The sequence below is a fragment of the Meles meles genome, chromosome 16 (assembly GCF_922984935.1).
Source record: "Meles meles chromosome 16, mMelMel3.1 paternal haplotype, whole genome shotgun sequence".
Taxonomy (NCBI): Eukaryota; Metazoa; Chordata; class Mammalia; order Carnivora; family Mustelidae; genus Meles; species Meles meles.
The window spans coordinates 28,949,136-28,969,070 of NC_060081.1; the positions used below are offsets into that span (position 1 = coordinate 28,949,136).

Below are 19,935 nucleotides of genomic sequence, written 5' to 3' on the forward strand. Positions count from 1 at the left end.
CAGGAAGTGAAAGAGAACAAAAATGATGTTCTCCCTGGAAGTTCGGGGTTTTTTTTTTTTTGTTTTTGTTTTTTTTTTTTTTAAAGTCAAGAACTTATTTTATTTTAAAATAAACATTGAAGATATGCCCCCTTCCCCACCACCCTACAAAAAACTTTTTTATGTGGAATGTTCAACTGCCTATCCATTTTAGTAGGTTACAAAACCAGCAAAAACTCCAGTTGTCTAATAATGAATGTTTGAGAATAGTTTTGTGTCTTGTTTGTTTTTCTTTAGTAGCTGAGCACCTACTGGAAAAACTCCTTAGCTAAAGGCTAATAAAACAAAATTCAATTTCTGCACAGAAAATACCATTCACTTAGTATTAGTAGCCTTTGCTGAATAGATGGGATTAATTCTCCATGAAGTCAAGGTGGGATATGACAAGCAGCATTAAGTTCATAGGCACACAGAACTAGTGCTCAAACTGCTAGCACAAATTCCAACAGTACATAAATTACTAAGCTGTCATCTCCATCAAACTTGTGACTCTCCCTATGCATCTAAGTGAAGGAATCACCACTTTGAATATAAATGCCTCCATGAGAAAAAGGTAATTCAATTAGGGTTAGACAAAAGATAAATGCAACTATAGAAATAGCTGCTGGAGATAACCATAAAATTTGAAACACTAACAGTGCATGGGGTGAACCACATAAGCTGCTAGCTGTTGAACACCAGTGTTTCAAGATACAACTTTTATAAACATGTTTTATTTGTTTTGCTTATACCATCAGAACTGAGACTACTGTCTGTCATTTCCCTAAAATAGGGAAATCAATCTAAAACACATACTGGTGCTTTGCAAAAGATAGCAATTTAAAAGGGTGGTAGCAGCAGGCATTTGCTATTTTTCTTTTGAAAACCTTCAGGCTGCAGGAAAAACATGTGACCAAGAGTGTTATGATTATCCATTAGATATTTTCATCAGTACCTATACCAATTTAGGTGACAATACAGCAAGATTCAAGGATTAGTGACAGACAATGTACATTATAAGGAATGATATATAGTACCAATCCTTACAAAAGTCATTGTCGAAGAAACTGTTAAGTGTTCAAAAAGGTATCTAAATACTTCACATTAAGTACAGAAGCGGCCATCCAGATTACATCCCGTATTTGTTGCATATTTTTCAAAAAGTGCCAATCAAAGCCTAATTTTGCATTTTGGCTTTGTCTTATACAGTATCAGCTGTTAAAAAGCAATTTACATGTGTTTTTAACCACAGTCGTTTGGCCAGAGGATGAATAGTGCTGTGTCAAAGCTGGTAGCCAGCCTTTTATATTAAGGGCCCATGCATAATTTGGTATGCATCTAACGTTCAGTGCTCCAATTTAACTGGAAAAGCTGTGAAATGCAGTTGTTCTGCCAAACCACACTCCACTCCTCCTCGAAGGGAAATATTTTAGTTTTGTCAGTTACCACTGAATAACTCTAGGGCTGATTTATAGATTTTGTCCAATGTCAAAAGTCAATCTTGCTTTTTCCAAGCCACTTCAAATAACTATGGAGATATCACCCTGTAAAGTGTATTATGTTTTACTCCTAAGCAAGGGTGAGGAATCTGAGTATCATGTGCAAGACTCAAGATGACGCTTAGGACAGAACATGCAGAATAAAAATAGTTTCCTTCCATATCCAGGTAATATGAAGCTGACAATTGTAGTCCTGTCTTTATGGGATGAAAACAGTCCCTTTACAATAAGTTTCCTGAAAGGGAGAACAAATAGATAATAACTCTTCTGGTAACATATTATGGTACACTGGCCAGTGTGTTTTTGGCGTTTAAACATAATCCTGTGAATCAGATTAATTCACTTGCTGAGTGTTCATTTGCGGCATCCCTCTGTTGGGTCTTGGGGGCCCTCCACGACCTCGTGGGGCTCCCCGTGGTCCACTCTGCTCAGATCCTCGCTTGAAATTCTGCTGATATCCATCCCGCTGATAGCCAGAGTAGTCCCGGGGAGCACTGAACTGAGATTGTGTGTAACCACTGTTTGGAGTGTTAGAGAATGAAGGGCGGTAACCATCATATCCTCCTCTGAATCCATTGGCAGGGCCCCTATATCCATTCATCAAGCCTCTAGCACCACGGGAACCACCACGAGACACACCACGACTGTTGTAATACGGCTGACTGCTACGTGGAAATCCAGTGTTCTGCTGGGGAGGCTGCTGGTGGTTACCAGTCACCTGATGAGGCTGGTCCTGGGAACCATGGTAGGTGCCAACCACTGTTTGAAGCTGTTCTTGCTGAAGGTCTGTTTGTTCTACTTGGTGAGGCTGACTAGAAAAGCTCTGGTTGTAACTGGGCTGGTACTGATTTTGCTCTTTCAAAGTTTCTGGTTCATTAACAGGAGGAACTGGGGCATTCATATTGAACACCGTTTGCATGGATTGGAATGGAGCTGCATTTACATTGATTCCACTGCTATGTAATGGTTTGCTTGTCCCAGCCTGGAACACCTGAGGCTGAGAAGCAGCCAGAAGGGAAGATGATGCTGTAGTCTGGTCTGTATTTAAGGAGATTGTTGCCTGAATCTGGTCAGTTGGTTCCTTTTGTGGTCGCTGCTCTGTAGCGTGAGAAGGCTGGTACAAGGGTTGAGGTGCTGTGTACCCTTCACTTGTGGATGAAACCAAAGGAACCTGTGTAGCTTCTGGTTGTACCGGAACTTGATTAGGCTGAGCAAGTCTAGATTCAGAATGAACCGGAGGGCAAACCAGCTGGGGCATGTCCATGTTTTGTGTCGGATTCATAGGCTGTGCAGATACAATGGCAGGATCAAGAGTCTGGTTTTCAAAATCCAGCATTGAATCCTGTATGAAATTATAGGGCCCCTGCATTTGCGCCATAAGGTCTTGGACTCGCTGTCTTCTCACAACGGGATCTGCCTGAGCCACTGGAGTCAAAGAGTGGGGCTCTGGCACTGAAGGAGATGCAGCCTGAGGTTGCTGCTGGAGTGAATTTACCACCTCAACTGTTTCGACTGTCCACTCATCTACCTGCTCCTTTTCACCACTGCTGAACTGTGTTTCTGCCATAAATTGTCTATTTACATACTCTGTTGATTCAACTTCACTTTGTTCAGTGTATTCTTCTGCTGGCTCAGGTTCAGCTTCAGCTACCTGGTCTTCAGCTGTAGGTGCTGAAGCTGCCTCTTCTTCCTCACACAGCCCATTCTGGCGGTTGTGGGTGCTGTCAAAGTAGTTTGACTGGAAAACACGCTCAACAATTTCCTTTAGAGCTTTATAGGTTGTTCCACATACAGATTTTTCCTTTCCTTCCAGCAAGTCCCATAGGTGAATGGAAGCATGTTCATACTGCTCATTCAACCTTAAGCTCATGTCCTGTTCAGGGTCTGCTAATTTGTAGAATTCATCCAACAATGACAATTCCTCTTCAGACAATATTGGCACTCCATTCAAACCTTGCTTCAGGTCAGTTCTCACCTCATCATCTCCCAATTTGTCCAAAACATACTGGAGCTCAAGTACAGTTTTTAAACGTTTTTGTTCAGCTTCTTCTCTCATAAGCTGCTCCCGACGCGCTGTCTTCTTTATTGTTTTCTGAATATCTTGACTTAATGCCATGAAACTCCTCTGTAATTCTTTCGCAAACTCCAAGTTATTTGTGACTTCCTGGTACTTAGATACGGCATCCAGCTGATCTTGATTAAGCCTTTCCCCTTTGTTCATTCGTTCCTGGTAATCATCAAGCTTGCCCTTTTTCTTCTCCAGGTTCCGAAGTTTCTTGTCGATTACCCCGAGGATCTGCTTCATGGCTTCGGTCTGGACAGCACCGGTGCCAGTTGCGGGGTGCTGGGAAGCCGGCGCAGCTGCCCCGGCCCCCGCCTCACTCCCGGAGGAACCCGACGGGGGTGGCGGTCCGGACGACTTGCTGCCGCTGCCGCTTCGGCTGTGGCTGGTGGCTGAGAGCATCTTTAGACCGTGAGAGGAGAGAAAGAAAAAGCGGGAGGAAGGAGGACAAGAGCGGCGAGTCAGGCTGCGGACGGGGCGAGACGGGGGACAAAACGCGCAGCCGGCGGGAGCCTGCGCGAGCGGGTGGGGGTGGGGGAAGGGGCTGGAAGTTCGGTTTTAAAGCTGGAGAGCGTCTGGGCAGAATTCAGTCTTCCTACATTTTGCAAAAGAGAATTATTGGCAATAACAACAGGTTTTCTGCTCTCTCCTGAGTCACTCGCTTCAAATGCAGAAATATTTACCACAATGGCGGGAAAACAGCCCAAAGGGAAGCCATCATACAAACACGGACCAGCGGTACCCGGAGGAGAGTTTTCCGTAAGCACACGCATGGGTTTCCAGATGTCTCTTTAGTCATGTGGTGGGTTATCTCGAATTACGGGATGACTACTGGTAACCCAGCCATCCTACAATGTGAACGCCCTCGTTTGCACACCCCAGACGTCGAGGTCCCAACTCCTGCTCGGCCAAATCAGCTGCCGCCCAAGAGACCAACGGCCTGTTCGAGACCAAGAAAATGCAGCCTGTTTGCACAACACACACGACTGTGCTGAGCAAAGCGAGGTGGGCTGATGTTTCCCCAACACCCAAGCCGGGTTCAGTTTGCCCTAGAAGCACCCGTGATCCCCAGCAGAGCTGAGCGGTGGACCTCCAGGTCTGTGAGCAGTGGGAGCAACCTCCCGTGTCTCTCTCAGAGCTCAGTATTGCAGGGAAGGGGGAAGCTCTAATTCATTTCAGATGACACTGACAGCTGCCGGTAAGGATCCCTTCTGTTATCTGTCATATTTGTGCTGAGTCACCACAGGAAAAATCGTGGGAGTTTATTCTGCTACCCTTTTTCCTCTTTGGTGAAGTATGAAAAGGGAAAAATGTGTTGATAGTTTGGTTTTTTTTTTTTTTTTCTTTAAGCAAAATCCAAGTAAGAATATTTAGAACCATGTGAAAGAGAGGCTGCTCACCTGATCACATGTGTTCTGCTAGAAACAGGCAAGCCATCAGCCCCAAACTACGTCGGCACCCAGGAGAGGTGCCCACTGAACGTGCTTCTGGGTCAAGAGTGGGGCATCCAAGGGAGGGGATCAGTGCCGTGCAGGGGATGAAGTTTTGGGGCTGGCTTGGCTCCAATAGCCAGAGTTGGGGTGCTCTGGGTTTCTACTGTGAGGTCAGAACCTAAGTGAGATCCTGGAGATGAAACATAAGGAAAACATAACTCCTGATATGGAAACAAAAGTATGAGCCAATGTGGTACATGGTTTATTGATTGCCTGTGCCAATCTCTTGATCTCTTGGAGAACAAGAAAAGCTGGTGAGTGACACCGTCTGGGCTGTGTGATGGAGATGAGGGGGACAGACTGGCCGGCCACCTGACTATGGAAAGAATGGGACTTACATCCTCTCCTGATGCAGTTCCCCATGGCCTCCCACCCGGGCAAGATGGAACAGGCAAGCCTGGCTCCCTGCTCCACTCCTGTTCCTATAACCCATTCTCTGCGGGCAGCACGGGGGTTCTCAGAAATCCCAATCGATGGTGTGCTCCTGCTTAAGACCTTCCAAAGCCTTCCCAGTAAGAATGGAACCCAGATTCCTGCAGACCTCTCTATCTGCAAACAGCCTCCTTCCTCTGATTCACCATGCCCAGCCACGAGGACTGCTTGTCCGTTGAGGACGTCTGGTGCATCCTCGTTTCAGTTCCTCTGCCTGTGCTGCTCTCTCTGCCAGAAATGCTCAGACTCAGGGCCTGAACCCAACCTCCTCAACCCCCAGGACCTGTCCTGAGCTCACAGTCAAAGCAGCAAACAGTCCCCATCACACCACCCTGCTTTCCTCTCTGGATCGCGCTCCCCTGCATGAAATCATCTTGCCCATGTATTTACTTGAGGGTTTTGCCTCTCCTCCTAGAATGTGACTCCATGAGAAGAGAATATGAGCATAAATGCCCAGGAAAGCACTGGGTCGAAGCAGGGGCTCGATAAACATTTGCTGGACAGAAGAGCAGAGCGTGCGTAAGCGTGACCCCGAGGAAACAGGTACCTTGCACAGCTCCCCGTTTGGGTCCCGGGTCTTTCTTCGCCACCGTGGCGCCCGCCTTTGCTACACACAGAAGTCACTGTGAAGGGCAGGACCCCCTCCTCAGGAGACACCAATGGTGGACACCCCGACCGCCGTCTTTCTTGCTCCCCACTTGACCCCCAAGTGTACGGATGACTCCAACTCTTCTTGTAATTGTAGTTAAAGGTGAAAGTCAACCGGGCAGAGTGGGCTCTCGGTCAGAGGAGACACATAAATCAGCAGCAGCGTCCCAGTGAGGACGCCCGACGCTGTTCCAGACCCGGCGCCCAGGTCCTCCCACGGGTAGGGCTTCTGCATCGACACCGGCTTCTCTCAGCTCCCACTACACTCCGCTGTGTAGAAACAAACCCTGACGGTTCAGTGAAACATTCTATCCCCCGTGAAACATGACTAGGGAATCACGGGGATAACAATGCACGTAAACACTGGAGGGTCTGGGTTTCGGCAGAGTAATACGTGCTACGTGGTATCAGGAGGCTTCAAAGCTACTCTGGGTAAGGGAAGAAAGAAGAGAATGGCATGCTGTCCGTTGTCCGCTTCCCCGGGGGAGAACCATCCCGCGGACAGAGGCAGGCATCCTCTGACAGGTCAGTAAGAAGGGAGACAAGGAAGGCTGGCACAAAACGCACGTACACATCTACTCAGGTTTCTCATCGGGAGAATGTTAAGTCTTAGGGGAATTTGAACATTCACCAAGGCAAAGCCCAGACTGAAGACAACAGAGAGAGCGTCTCTGCACCCAGCGTCACGGTACGTGAGGGGCTCTACCCCAGGCTCCTCAGACAGTCTCACTTGCCACCCAACAGGATGGAGCATCAGGACTCATGCAGGTCCCCAGCTCTACTGGCAAACCAGCCTGCTTCAAGGCAGTGTGCCCTCACCTCGAGATTCAGTGACTCACCCTCCTGTAGTGCTGCTGATTTTGACCCTGACCTCACATCACCAATTCTAGATGCAGGAAAGCCTTACCCTGAGTATGTGTCTACAAATTTGTGTTAGCATTACAGAGATCACCAAGAAATAAAAATATTAATGCCAAATACAGGACACCAGGAAACAAGGATTCAGCCCAAAGTGGCAAAATGAAAACTTAATATAATAAATGTCAGAATGGGGGCTCCTGGGTGGCTCAGTGGGTTAAGCTGCTGCCTTCGGCTCAGGTCATGATCCCAGGGTCCTGGGATCGAGCCCCTCATCGGGCTCTCTGCTCCGCGGGGAGCCTGCTTCCTCCTCTCTCTCTGCCTGCTGCTCTACTTGTGATGTCTCTCTCTCTCTCTGTGTCAAATAAATAAATAAAATATTTTAAAAAAAAGAAATGTCAGAATGTATAGAACTTCATAAATTAATAAGCAAGAGGGAAAAGCACCACTTCCTTCTTTATGAGTTGGCTGTTTGGCCCCTGGCTACCTTGTCACCGGGAAAAAATGGCAAAGCTAAACCCAAGAATACTGGAGGACATTCACAAGAAAGGAACAGACATGAAATGCCCCCAAGTTGCTGCTCTCTTTCCATTTTAGCAACCTTAATGTACATCCGTGTTTTACTCTAAATTACCTCGAATCTTTTTGGGATGTAGACAGAAGAAGAAAGACAAACAAATATGGAAAACCTGAAAGACTAGCTAAGCCATTCCCAATGCTGAAGCAGTTCCAGGGAAAATGTGTGAACTGGGGGCATAATCAACAGGATTCTCCCTCACTGCGATCCCGGAGGGAGGGAAGCCTTGGGGCGAGGACCTTCACGGAGACTGTGGACCATGGAAATACACAGAGCAACCAAGGCCCGTCCTAGCGCTGCTGGGAGGCCAGCATGAGCTCCTCTCCCTCCACTGGGCGCTCCCTCCCCCTGCACCACCGCTCTTGGAGAACTGGCAGGGAGTCCCGGGACCGCTGGGGTCTGTCACACCACCACAGCTCTGTCCAGAAGCCGGCGGCGTGCTCTCTTCACTCCTCACATGGGGAAAATCCTTTACATCTAAGTCTGGATTTCAGGGAGCCTCTCGCAGCTGTGCCCCTACAGAGGTTAGCCTCCTGTTCCTCCAGCTGATGGGACTGACTGCTGTCGCAGCGACCGGCACTCTGCCATGTGAGACACATGCAACGGCCCGTGCCCTCTTGGAGCAGAAAGTCTAGGAAGGACACATCAAAATTCACTCCTTTGACAGGACGCCTGGGCGGCTGAGGCAGCTGAGTGTCTGCCTCTTGGTCTCGGCTCAGGTCATGATCTCGGGGCCGTGAGGTCAGGCCCTGCATCGGGCTCTGTGCTCAGCAAGGAGTCGGCTAGAGTGTCTCTGCCCCTCCCCCTGCTCGCACATGTGTACACAAACACTCTCTCTCTCTCAAATAAATCTTAAATAAAGGGATCTTTGAAAGGCACAGCCACCAGAAGAGTGACTAACAGTTTGAGCCAAGATGCCAGAACAGAGATGACATGGAGGCCGCCCGCAGCACGTTTGTGAGCAAGATTCCCCCCTTGTCACAAGCCCTGAGGGTCTGGGGTCATCTGCTCCTGCAACCATAACCTCCTGATGCTGACCGATGGCAGACGGTGGAAGGTTTTTATGCCACAATGGGGGTGCAGGATGCAGGGACACGGGAATAATTACACAAACTCTTGCTGCAAGATCTCACACACACGCACACACACACACACGCGCACACGCACACACACATGCGCACACGCACACACACAAGCACACATCTGCACGTGTATTTTCCCACATAACTATCTAAGAGTTCTAGTTAAATATTGTTCTTTTTATGTTCTTGGCTCCCAGACAACCTCTTGATATCATCGGAATGAAAATTACTTTTTGGCAACAATGACTAACCTGGAGTTTCTTTGACCTTAATTCACAGGCCTTCAGCATCTCGTGTTCTGGCCTAGAACAGGTATCACCGACTCTTCCGCGTGACACCTGCCAGGTGAAAACAGTCCTCGGGAACACAACGCATCCCAGACAAACAAACAAATGCTCACTCTGCAGGGGCGGCTGCTGCGAGGGCGCCCACCTCTGAGGCGATCTCACAAACCGGCACACATGGGCACCCGCAGAAAGCGGAGGTCGACTCCTCACGGTCCATCTACTTAGTGACTAACGTGGTCATCTGTGAGGGTCAGAGAGAACGCAGACTGGACAGCATCAGGCCATGGCTGCCTGATTTCAAATATTTAGGATTCTTTGAGTCCTTAAAAAAAATAAATAAAGGCTCACTGTACAACTGCGTAAATTTCACTTAAGATGCCTCCTCTGTGTCCAACCCGGATTGCCAGGCAGAACTGTAGAACAGGGATCCTTCACACGCGAATCCATCTGCCTTTCCTAACCAGGTGCCCCCAGGCCCGGGGGTCTGGGGGAAGCACTGTCAAGTCCAGAGATGACCAGAGGGGTGGCCGCATGGGGTCATCACCTTCTGCATCTGGCTTCCAACCAAGGCAGAGCAAATGGTCTGATTCCTAATGTCTGATCGTTATAACCTGCGCTCTCGCGGGAAGCTGGAGCACACTGGCCTTCAGACCCGAGGCACGGAGCTGGCTGTCATCCATAATCCGGCACAATGTCAATTCAGCCGATGGGCCTCACGCATGACAGCCTGTGCATTTTAAACAATTTTACGAGCCCTAGGCCCTTGGATTAAACAATCAGGCTTCAGTACGCACCCCGCCATCCCCTAGAGCCCAGGCCAGAAAAGGCGCCCCTAGTCCTTGGGAAACACTTATCTCGCAGCCTGCTCGGGGGAGGTGGGCGGGCCTGAGCCCTGCACACTTGGTCTGGGCACCACACAAGCTTCCACTGTGCGCCTTGAAGATGTCCTGCACCAAACATGGTCATGAAAACGTAGCCAGCAGACGGGTTCACGAGACCTCCACAAGTCCCTTCCCATTACTCAGCGTCTATTAATAGCACACAGCAATTAACCAACAATGGTGCTTTCCACTGTGGGGCGCAAGCTTCGTGCAGGTGATGTACTTGCCAGTGTACTTGTCTGCCAGTTCCCGAGGCTGCCGGGACTCACGATCCGAGCTCCTTCCTCAACCTGAGTTCATGTTAAGTAAATATGTGCACATGGACACGCGGGAAGCCTTCTCCTGGCTGTTCAGCAAACAACGGTAATGCCACGTTTTGGCTATTTCCCAGCTCCCCGACTGGGTCACGGTTAAGCCCTAAGACTGTTTTCTTTGTCACTGGAGTCATCTCTTTCTGCCCTGAGTTCACTCAGCTGAAGTGAAAATTCAATAAAACAACAACTGACATCCACGGGACCCAGCGATGGGCTGCGTTTGGTGCCAAACACCGTCCCACCTCTCTATGCATCACGGCCAAGGGCAACACCGCCACCAGCAACGTTTCCTCCTGCGAAACGTGGGAAGATTCCTGGAGGCACCGGCAACACCAGCTGCTGGATGGAGCGCACGTGCCCGGGGCTTCCCCTTCGTCACCCAGATCAGGAAGGGCACTAATGCACAGCGGGGGACCCTCCCTCTCAGGAGGAGGGATGGCCGGACCTGGGGTTTTCTCGAACGCCTCCTCTCGGGACCTCATAGGGCTGTGGCCACTTGCCGCTGCCGCGCTGTGGAAAACCGTCTGTGCCATGGAAGACACAAGGAAACACCTCAAGAGTTCACAGTCTACACTTGATCATGGCGCTCTGGTTGGCGTGGACCTCACTGGGCCCAGCACAAGACAGGATAATTCAGACTCACTGTGCACGGCTCTACAAGGAAGGGGCAGCAAACATAACCAAAATGGGCCACAACCATGCTTCATTTTAGGGCGTACTCTCAAGGATTGGTCCAGCGATGGTTTTATGATGAGTGCATTTTAATACCAGTTCTCACGGGACCAGATCTGGGAAATTCAAAACGCCATGCCACGGACCAACCCCTTTGGCAATACCCCAACAGACAGCACCTAACCTTGCTTTACTCCCCCAAATGGTGGCTTCCTTACATGGTAAACAGGGGCATCGGCCGCTGCCAGCGCTGGAAGGCCCTGGGGTGAGGGACTCGTCTGTGAACATCTCCTGGATGGCAGCCGTGCGTTTCTGAGATCTCTGGGCCAGAGCGACTCTCCTCCTCTAACCACCTGCTGTACCCCAGATGTCTGTCCCTCCCTCGCTCATTCTCCTTCCGCACCTCTGGACCCTCTTGCTGGGATGACTTATATTGTGTTGTTGCACAGTATTTTCCAGTCGCCCCTTCAATTTCAGGTTTTAATGATGGATTACACTTACCTGGGATTTTAAATTATGTCAAAGAGGCTTTCTGGGAATTACGATTTCTTAATTAACTCATCTTCTTAAACTCACTAATACTCTTTATATTCATAAAATGAGCCTGGAAACAATGATATGGCATTTAAAATCTGCAAGCAAGTAACTCTTTAAAGGTTGTGACTAATTCTGAGGGCTTTTCCCTTCCGACACCCTAAACTGGCTGCTGTAGATGGGGTGCTGAATTCACCGCTCTGACCCGGCAGGGGGAGGGGTCCCTTCTCAAGTGCTCCATCAGACGATGAATCACTCCGAGCCGTACAATACCCAGCCATGCCCAGGAGGGAGGGGGTCTGGCTTGAGGAGACACCAGGATGCCCACATCATAGGTCTTGGGCAAAGCAAGAAGACAGAGCTCTTCTGGAGAAGAACAGACAGAACACACACCCTTCGTCATCCTCCCACTTCCCTTCTCGCTCAAGTCTTCTTCACAATCACTCGATCTGCCAAAATGGAATGCCCTCCTTTGAGGTCCTAGGTGCAGGAAGAGGCTTTTTCTCTCATTCTAAACCTCCGATTTTCTTCTCCTCAACTGCATCCCAATGTCCTTCCTTAAAGTACCCTTTTAAAGAGTTTTGAAGCAAAGTGCGTGGAAAAGCAAGGGTTGAACAACTGCTCTACAAAATGGCTGTTGTTTCTCTCCTTGGTCAAACTAAAAAGGCAAACCTTGCCCTATGGCTTTCTTGCAGACAGCTAGAGGTGACTCCAGCCTTCAAATCTCTCCTTGTGCTTGGCTTCTTTGTGAGCCCCGTCACTCTCCTGTCCAGCCCTGTGACTGAAACCTTGCAAAAGACCCCAGTGAGGAGTTGGAGTCCTTGGATATTTGCCCGGTTAATAAGAAAATAGTAAAGGCCATTGTGAAATAACCAAACTAAATAGCCCCCTTCAGTTTGAGAAAACTAGAAACTCTGGGGCAGAAACTCACACATTTCAAAATTATCAGAGGAAGGAAGGAAGGAGCACCATTTCTGTCTTCACAGCAGTGAAAGTCATCGGTGCAGCATGGGGTCAGAGAGTAGGAAAAAGCCATACGGTAAAGGAAATATCGCAGCTCAAAGAAATAAAAATATCAAAGATGACAGAGGACACAGAATGGGATGTCAAAATTCCCAAACAAAGATTACAAGGCACCATGGTGTGAAAGAGTAGGGGGAACGCCCTTAGAAGACAGACAGATGATATACTCTTGAAACATGGGAGAAAATTCAGGATTAGACCCAAGGGTATTGCTACCATCATTACCATCTTCATCACCATCACCATCATCATCACTGTCATTATCACCATCGTCTTCATCACCATCTTTGCTATCTGCATCATCATCACCATCACCATCATCCTCACCATCATCCTCACCACCATCATCTTCAACACCAGCATCACCATCACCACCATTACCATCACCATCATCATCACCATCTCCTTACCAGCATCATCACCATCACCATCACCACCATCATCAGTACCATCATCGTCATCATGACCACCAGCAGACCATCATCATCATCATCACCACCATCACCACCATCAGACCGTCATCATCATCACCACCATCACCACCATCAGACTGTCATCATCATCACTACCATCATCATCTCCACCACCACCATCATCACCATAACCATCATGACCACCATACCAATCATCATCATTATCACCATCATCACCATAACCATCATTACCATCACCACCATCATCTTCAACACCAGTATCATTATCACCAACGCCAATATTACCACCATTACCACCATCATCATCATCATCACCATCACCGCCACCATCACCACCCAACAAAGCACTCTGCCAGCCATACTCAAGAAAACAGCTGATCAGGCTCTCAGGCAACCCCGGAAGGTATTTGCCTGCACTACCCTGCTTCACCGTGAAGCCCCAGCCCCTCAGAGAACAACAGCGGCTCACCCAGGGCAAGGAGAGCTGAGCCAGGGTTCCACCCCTCCCACCCATTTCCTCAGGCCTCACAGAGAGAGAGGGAGCATGGCTATTTCCTATCTTGACTGAGGCTAAAATCCCAGTGCCACTCAGACTGTCTGTCCTCACCACTCCACTCATGAGTGGCTTCACCTCTAAGGGGTTTTGTTGCCATGGAAGAGAGACAGGAAGGCAAGAGAGACCCTTACCTATAAGGTCTCACAGCAAACATAGAGCAAACAGGGCCCAGGACTGCAGAGTCAGCTGAGAGTCAGTGACTTGGACCCACCTGCCCTCTGCAGGAAGGACTGGCGATTCTACATCAACAACCTCCCCTGATGTGGATTAAAAAGAGCTGGTCTCTGCACATACAGAAACCTGGAAGGCACTGGCCTCCTCCCCACAAATGTTAGTGAGGCACTACTGTGCGCACAGGATTGGCACTAACCAAGGGAGGGGATCCTTCCTGGAAGGGGACAAAGGGATCGAAGAAAGACCAGGTACTGTGTTGGGGAACAGGTGCCAGGAGATAACAGGTCCCTGAGGATAATTGGATTTAAGACCATCAGTGCTGATGGTGGAGGAGGAAGCACACCTACTGTGTGCTGGGCACCGGGCCATGCTTTACACAAGTGTCGTCACAGTGCATCCTCAGGCTAACCTGTGGGGGAGGCGGATGCTGTGTTGACCCCTGCTGGGTAGATAAGAAAGACGATTGTCTTCTGGACCTCACTGCCTGAAAGGGGGGGGTCATTTTGGGTCTCATGGGATTTAGACAGGCCTAGATGGAGAAGGCACCCCAAAAAGGAGATGCCCCCAGCAGGGGAGATCAACAGAGCCACACCCCTCCTCCAGGACACATCCAGGCCAGGTAAGGAGGAAAAGGTAGGCGAGCTGCTACGAGGCAACAGTGGTGGGGGAGGGGGTTCTGGTTTCATCGGGAGACAGGCTAAGTCAGGGCTGATTGTCCACAGACACGCACATCTAGCTCTAGGACTCTAATCAGATTAGAGACGGAGTCCCCAGCAAGTACAGACAGCAGCGGGAGACCAGCTCCTACCAAAGTCACCCTGGAAATGCCCACCCACCCGAGACAGGAGGCAAGAGCCCTCTATGCCTTCCTCCCAAAAACTGCCAGGAGTACACTGTGGCCTCTGGCTCCTGGGCCCGTGACCCCTCATGTGCTCCAGACATCACAGAAGCACAGGAAAGGTGCAAGTAAGATTTCTAAATATGAGACCGATCCACTGGGATCATATAGAGCTCTGTCTGCGTCTTACTCCTAAGTTTCCCAACAAGTGAATGCAATTCCCTTCCATCTCCCTTGGGCCGGATCACGGCAACCCTGGCTGTTAGGCGGACCACAGATGGAACTGCTGACTCGGCCCTGCCCATCCTCCAAAACTGGTTGGGCCGCTGGGGTGAGAATCGATAGAAATACACTCACAGCCGTCCACAGCCATGCAGCCTCTGCTTGTGCCTTCATGCAGGGGATGGTGCTAAGCCCAGACTCCCCAAGGGACAGGGAATTGCCAGATACACTTCATCTCATTAGCGGCCCGGAGCTGTGCTATCGCTGCCGCCGCGCTTCTTAACAAGACGCAGGATGCCTCTTGCATCTACCGGGGTCTCTGAGACTCCGTGGTGATGGGAGGCTCCGGGGCTCCTGCACCTGCTTCGGGGGGGGGGGGCGGTCTGGGGGTCCATCTTCGTTCTCCTTCTGGGCGTGTTTCCTGGACAGGGTGTGGTCTTCCGCTCTGCCCCTGGAAGGCACGTCTCCTTTCCACACCACAAGGCAAGTGCCCAGTGGGGGGGGGGGCGGGTTGGGGCATCTCCCTCACAATCACTTCGAGCTCCCGAGTCCCCAGACAAGAGGAGGCAGGGCAAGCCCAGGGAGTCATGGTATCGCTCCACGCCTCTCCACCCAGTGGGGCCAAGCACCGAGCAGAGAGCAGCCAGCAAACAGACACATCTCTGCCACAGCATGTCCCTTCGCAGTGAGGACAGCAGACAACAAACAAACCTAGCAACAGGGGGGTGGTTTCAGGGTCTGACGAGTGCCCTGCAGCCCCAGGAAGACCATGGGTGCAGGGAGTGGTGCGGGCGGCAGGGCTCAGGTGGACCGCTTCAGACATGCGATACCCACCAAGGGGGCGTCTGAGCTGAGACCTGAGAGGACATCAACTTGGGGAGTCAGGAGAAGGGCACCAGGGGCCGAGCAGAGTCATTGGGCAGGCCGACTCCCGCAGGGGCGAGGGGAGGGGAGCCGGGGGGAGACCGGCGGGGTTGTGCACTTGAATGGACGTGTGGGTCACATTCCGGGCCGTGGGAGCTGGGGTCCTGGACACCAGGCATTATTCCAGCAGTTTCACAGAAATATAACTCAGCTGCCATCAGGTTCACACTCTGAAAGCCAACATCTGACTCTTAGTTTCAGCTCAGGTCACGATCTCAAGGTCATGAGTTCAAGCCCCGTGTTGGGCTGCTAGCTGACCACGGAGTCTGCTTAAGATCCTCTCTCCCTCCCCCCGACTCCAGCCTTGAAAAGGAAAGTACACGGTACAGTGGTTTTTAGTTCATGTAGAGAGCTGTGCCACCATTACCACTAACTAATTCCAGAACATTCCACCATGCCATCACAGTGGCTCCCTGGCTCCCCATAGCCTAGTGCCGGTGAGCACGGATCCACCTTCTGTCTCGAGAGACTCACCTGTTCTGGACCCTTCACAGGAATGGGGCCACCCCGCAGGGTCTGCTGCAGGGCCGGACCCCACTGAGCAGAAGGCCTTCACGCCTCACCCTTGCTCCAGCGTGTCGGGATTCACTCCTTGTTATGAGCAAACGATGCTCCCCTGAATGCATTTACTGCGTTTTGTGGATCCAGTCACCCGCTGATGGCATTTGGGTGGTTTCCTCTTGTGCTGCTACAAGCACCATGTCCCAGTCTGTGCAGACACGGACTTCCTCCTCTTGGGTGCATCCAAGGGTCATGGGGAGCCTCTGGGTTCACCCTTAGGAAGGCTTTGGGGCTCGGGCTCCTGGGCGGAGACTAGCTCTGGGCAGCGCGTGGGGGCTAACCGCTGGCTCAGAGGCCTACCCTTCAGTTTAGAATGACGAGGAGCCCAAGGCGCGGCTCTCAGACGCATTTGGGAAAGTTAGGCAGTTTGCCGTGGGGGGAGGCAAGCGAGGGTACTGGGTTCTTAGGTGTGATCCAGTGTGACCCGGAGGCCGTCTTGCCACGGGCTCTCCAGCCCAGGTCGGCAATTCTAGGGAACACTCGGGGCATGTGAGTATGTGTGTACATACAGACACATGCAAACATACAGACACACGTGTGTACACACACAACTCACATGTGCACACACATACACATGCTCAAATGCATATGTATGTAACACACACACAGACACACAATTCACACATATACATGTATGCACATATACACACACAGGTGCATGCCATACCACAGTACACACACAGGTATGCACACATATACCTAGAATACACACACGCATACAGACACATAGACACAAACATGCATGCACACACAGGTGCGCACAGTACACACACATGTACACACACGAACACACTTGGACCCTTCCCTGACGAGCTCTGACCCAGAAGCTCTGCGAGGGTCCTGGAGGCCGTCACTGGCTTGTCCAGCACAGCCAGGCATGGGAGCCCCCAGCCATCCTTTAGGTGAGGAAACTAACAGCCTGAGGCCAGGGCACACCCCAGATGGGCTCCTGCCCAGGTGAGGGGCGGTGAATGAGCTTGTGGTCAGCCCCGCCTTGCCCTCAATAGCCCACAACACTCAGGACATGAGGCTCGGCAGCACAGTGAGGCGGGGGAGGGGGGCGGGGGTGGAGCACACAGGTGTCACCAGGCGTGGTGGCAGGGCACCCAGGGAGAAAAGGGGAAACTGAGCAAGACAGAAGTAAAAGGGGGCTCCCACGGGTTCATCTGCCCTGGGGCTCTCGCGGAGAAGATCACAGTGCAACTGCCTGAGGCCAGTCTTCTGCCACGGGACACACGGTCCCAGCTGTGAGCGAAGCCACCGGGGGCCCAGCTCGGGCCCGTCAGGTGCAAACAGCAAAGACAGCACCCGGAGTGTGCACAATCCTAAATGCTTTAGCGACAAGTTAAGAAAGAGTCAAACTAAAGGGGGGGTGTGTTTTACTCGTGTGTTTTATTTAGCCCAATGCAGCCAATCTAGTATCATTGATGCAAGCACCCTACAGAGATGTGGCGAGAGGTGCTATTCCCTCTGTCCTCATGCTGAACCCTGCAGCTCCGCCAGCCTCCTCCACCCGCTGTGCAGTGCTCCTCGTGCTGGCCGGACCATACGGGATGTCATGGAGCTCATGCTCTGGGAGTATCGCTGGAGGGTGGTGCCCTGGTTTTGAGGTTGGGGGCAGAAAAACTCCAGCCTGAAAGGGAGTGGGGGCAGGGGAGAAGCGCCTCTCAGCAAATCCGAGCTCTTCAGTCCTGGGGCTTCCCCGGAGCTGGAGGGCAGAGGCTGAGGTTACAGGGAGCGAATGTCCGTGCCTGCTACGGACTGTGACGTGCTTCACCTGGGTACGGGGAGGAGCACAGACTCGGGCCCATGTGCCACTACACCGCCTGCCACTGTGAGACTCCAGGTGGGATTTGACCTCTGTGAGCCTGAAGGTCACCAGGAGGAACGACAGCTGTGCCTGTCCCTCAGCTTGGCAAGAATTACCTAAGGTTACATGTGACACAGACGGGGTCCATCAGGTCAGATGAGCCTTCATAACAAACAAGAGAGTTAGAGACAGTGGCAGCAGGAGGGAGACTGGGCTGGGCTGGGCTGGCCAGGGAAAGGATCCGATGGGCCCCTGGACAGCACAGCCCAGAGCACATCTTGGGTTCAGGCCCGCTGCGGGGGCATGGTTCCCTGGAACTCGTCCAATTCCCCTGCCCCTACCCTCCCTCTAGAGCCTGTCTGTGCCCTGAGCCATGGCTGCAGCCCTATCCCCAAGCTGGGCTGCTCCTACCCCTGCCCAATCTGGGCAGGTGTGTCGTCCAGAAGGGGAAGGTCTGTCCACCCTCAGCCCGGGGCAGTGAGGACCTGGCCACCATCCCACCCACTCACCACCGAACAAGAGCCCCACAGCTTCTAGGCTGCGAGAGCCCCTGCAGAGCACAGCAGGCAGGTGCTCGCCCCCTGGCAATAACCATCTAGGGCAGAAGGACCCCAGAGAGGAAATGGTAGCCATAGCAACTGCTTGGGGCCAAGGACAGGGGCCCTGACTGCAGGGCCAAGGGTGTGGGGATGAGGAGGGGCCGGCTGGAGAGCTGGAGAGCAGGAGAGCTGGAGAGCTGGTGGCAGTGGGTGGCCTTCCAGAGGGAGGGAACAGAGGAACAGGGCACGTTTGACAACAGCAGAGACAAAAACATTCTACCTATGACGGAAGGGTGGGAAGTCTGCCTCCGTGTAACCCCCAAACTCCAACAGTGACCAAGCCACCCAAGCACCTAGCAGGGCATCTGCCTTGCCCCCCGAGCTGGGCCGAGTGAACCTAAGCCCCCTTTGGTGGGGCAGCAGGAGGGCTGGGTCCCCTTTCTGGTCTGGAAAGGTCAGGCTCACACATTATGCCTGTTGTCCTCCCCAAGCGGAATGTCCCCTGCGACCCGGCCACCTCATGCTGCCCCCCCGGCCCGTTGCTGAGCGTCCCCAGGCCTCCGTGGTGGAGCGGGCCTCGAACGCAGCACAGACGTTAATTCCGACCACTCTGACACAAAGCAGTCAACTTGACATCATCACAGGCTTCGGCTGAAGTGCCGACCTGGGGCTTCGGCGGATGGGCCAGGTGTCTGCAGTCACGGAAGGCGGTTCCCTGCAGCCAGTGCTCCTGTCCTGCCAGGGGCCCCGGGCCACCTCCACCCGCATACGGGCGGCGTCTCAGGCTGCGCCACGATGGCCTCCTCCCTTACCCAGCCAGACACGGCCCTGCCTGCTCCTTCCGCCACCTGAGTAGTAAGTAAGCCCTGCTGGGGGCTCATTCGGCCAGCCCCACAGACACTCCATACAGCCGCACCCCTGCAACACCTCCCATCCCCGAGGGACGACAGCTTAGACTTGGCCAAACGTTCCGTGTGCACACGCGTGTGTGTGCGACGGTGTGTGGGGTCGCACCTGCCCTGGTTTCTTCTCTTTATCCAAGATGCTGAAATGCTCCTAAAAAATGACTGCAAGAAATTATGCTGAGTGAAATAAGTCAAGCAGAGAGAGTCAAGTATCATATGGTCTCACTTATTTGTGGAGCATAACAAATAACATGGAGGACATGGGGAGATGGAGAGGAGAGGGAGTTGAGGGAAACTGGAAGGGGAGATGAACCATGAGAGACTATGGACTCTGTAAAACAACCAGAGGGTTTTGAAGGGGTGGGGGGGGCTGGGAGGTTGAGGAACCAGGTGGTGGGTAATAGGGAGGGCATGTACTACATGGAGCACTGCGTGTGATGCCAAAACAATGAACACTGTTATGCTGTAAATAAACAAATAAACAAATTTAAAAAAAAAATGATACCTGCTCTCGAAATCCCTGCCAGCGGTCTCCACCCAGGCGGGCCTCGCAGGACAGCACTCCCCTCTCCACACACAAGTTTGGCCTCGC

At 51.8% G+C, this 19,935-nt stretch overlaps 1 protein-coding gene across 1 annotated transcript; it reads right to left on the minus strand.

Annotated features, from left to right (window-relative positions):
- Window positions 1–722: 722 nt before the first annotated feature.
- LOC123927140 (caprin-1-like) lies at window positions 723–3,981 on the minus strand. The gene has a single exon (XM_045981660.1). It carries the CDS (start codon window positions 3,979–3,981, stop codon window positions 1,852–1,854), a length of 2,130 nt encoding a protein of 709 aa, XP_045837616.1. The 3' UTR covers window positions 723–1,851.
- Between the last annotated feature and the right edge of the window lie 15,954 nt (window positions 3,982–19,935).

Coding starts and splice junctions, on each gene's coding strand:
- LOC123927140 (XM_045981660.1), bottom strand. CDS start 3,981: ATGCTCTCAGCCACCAGCCACAGCCGAAGCGGCAGCGGCAGCAAGTCG.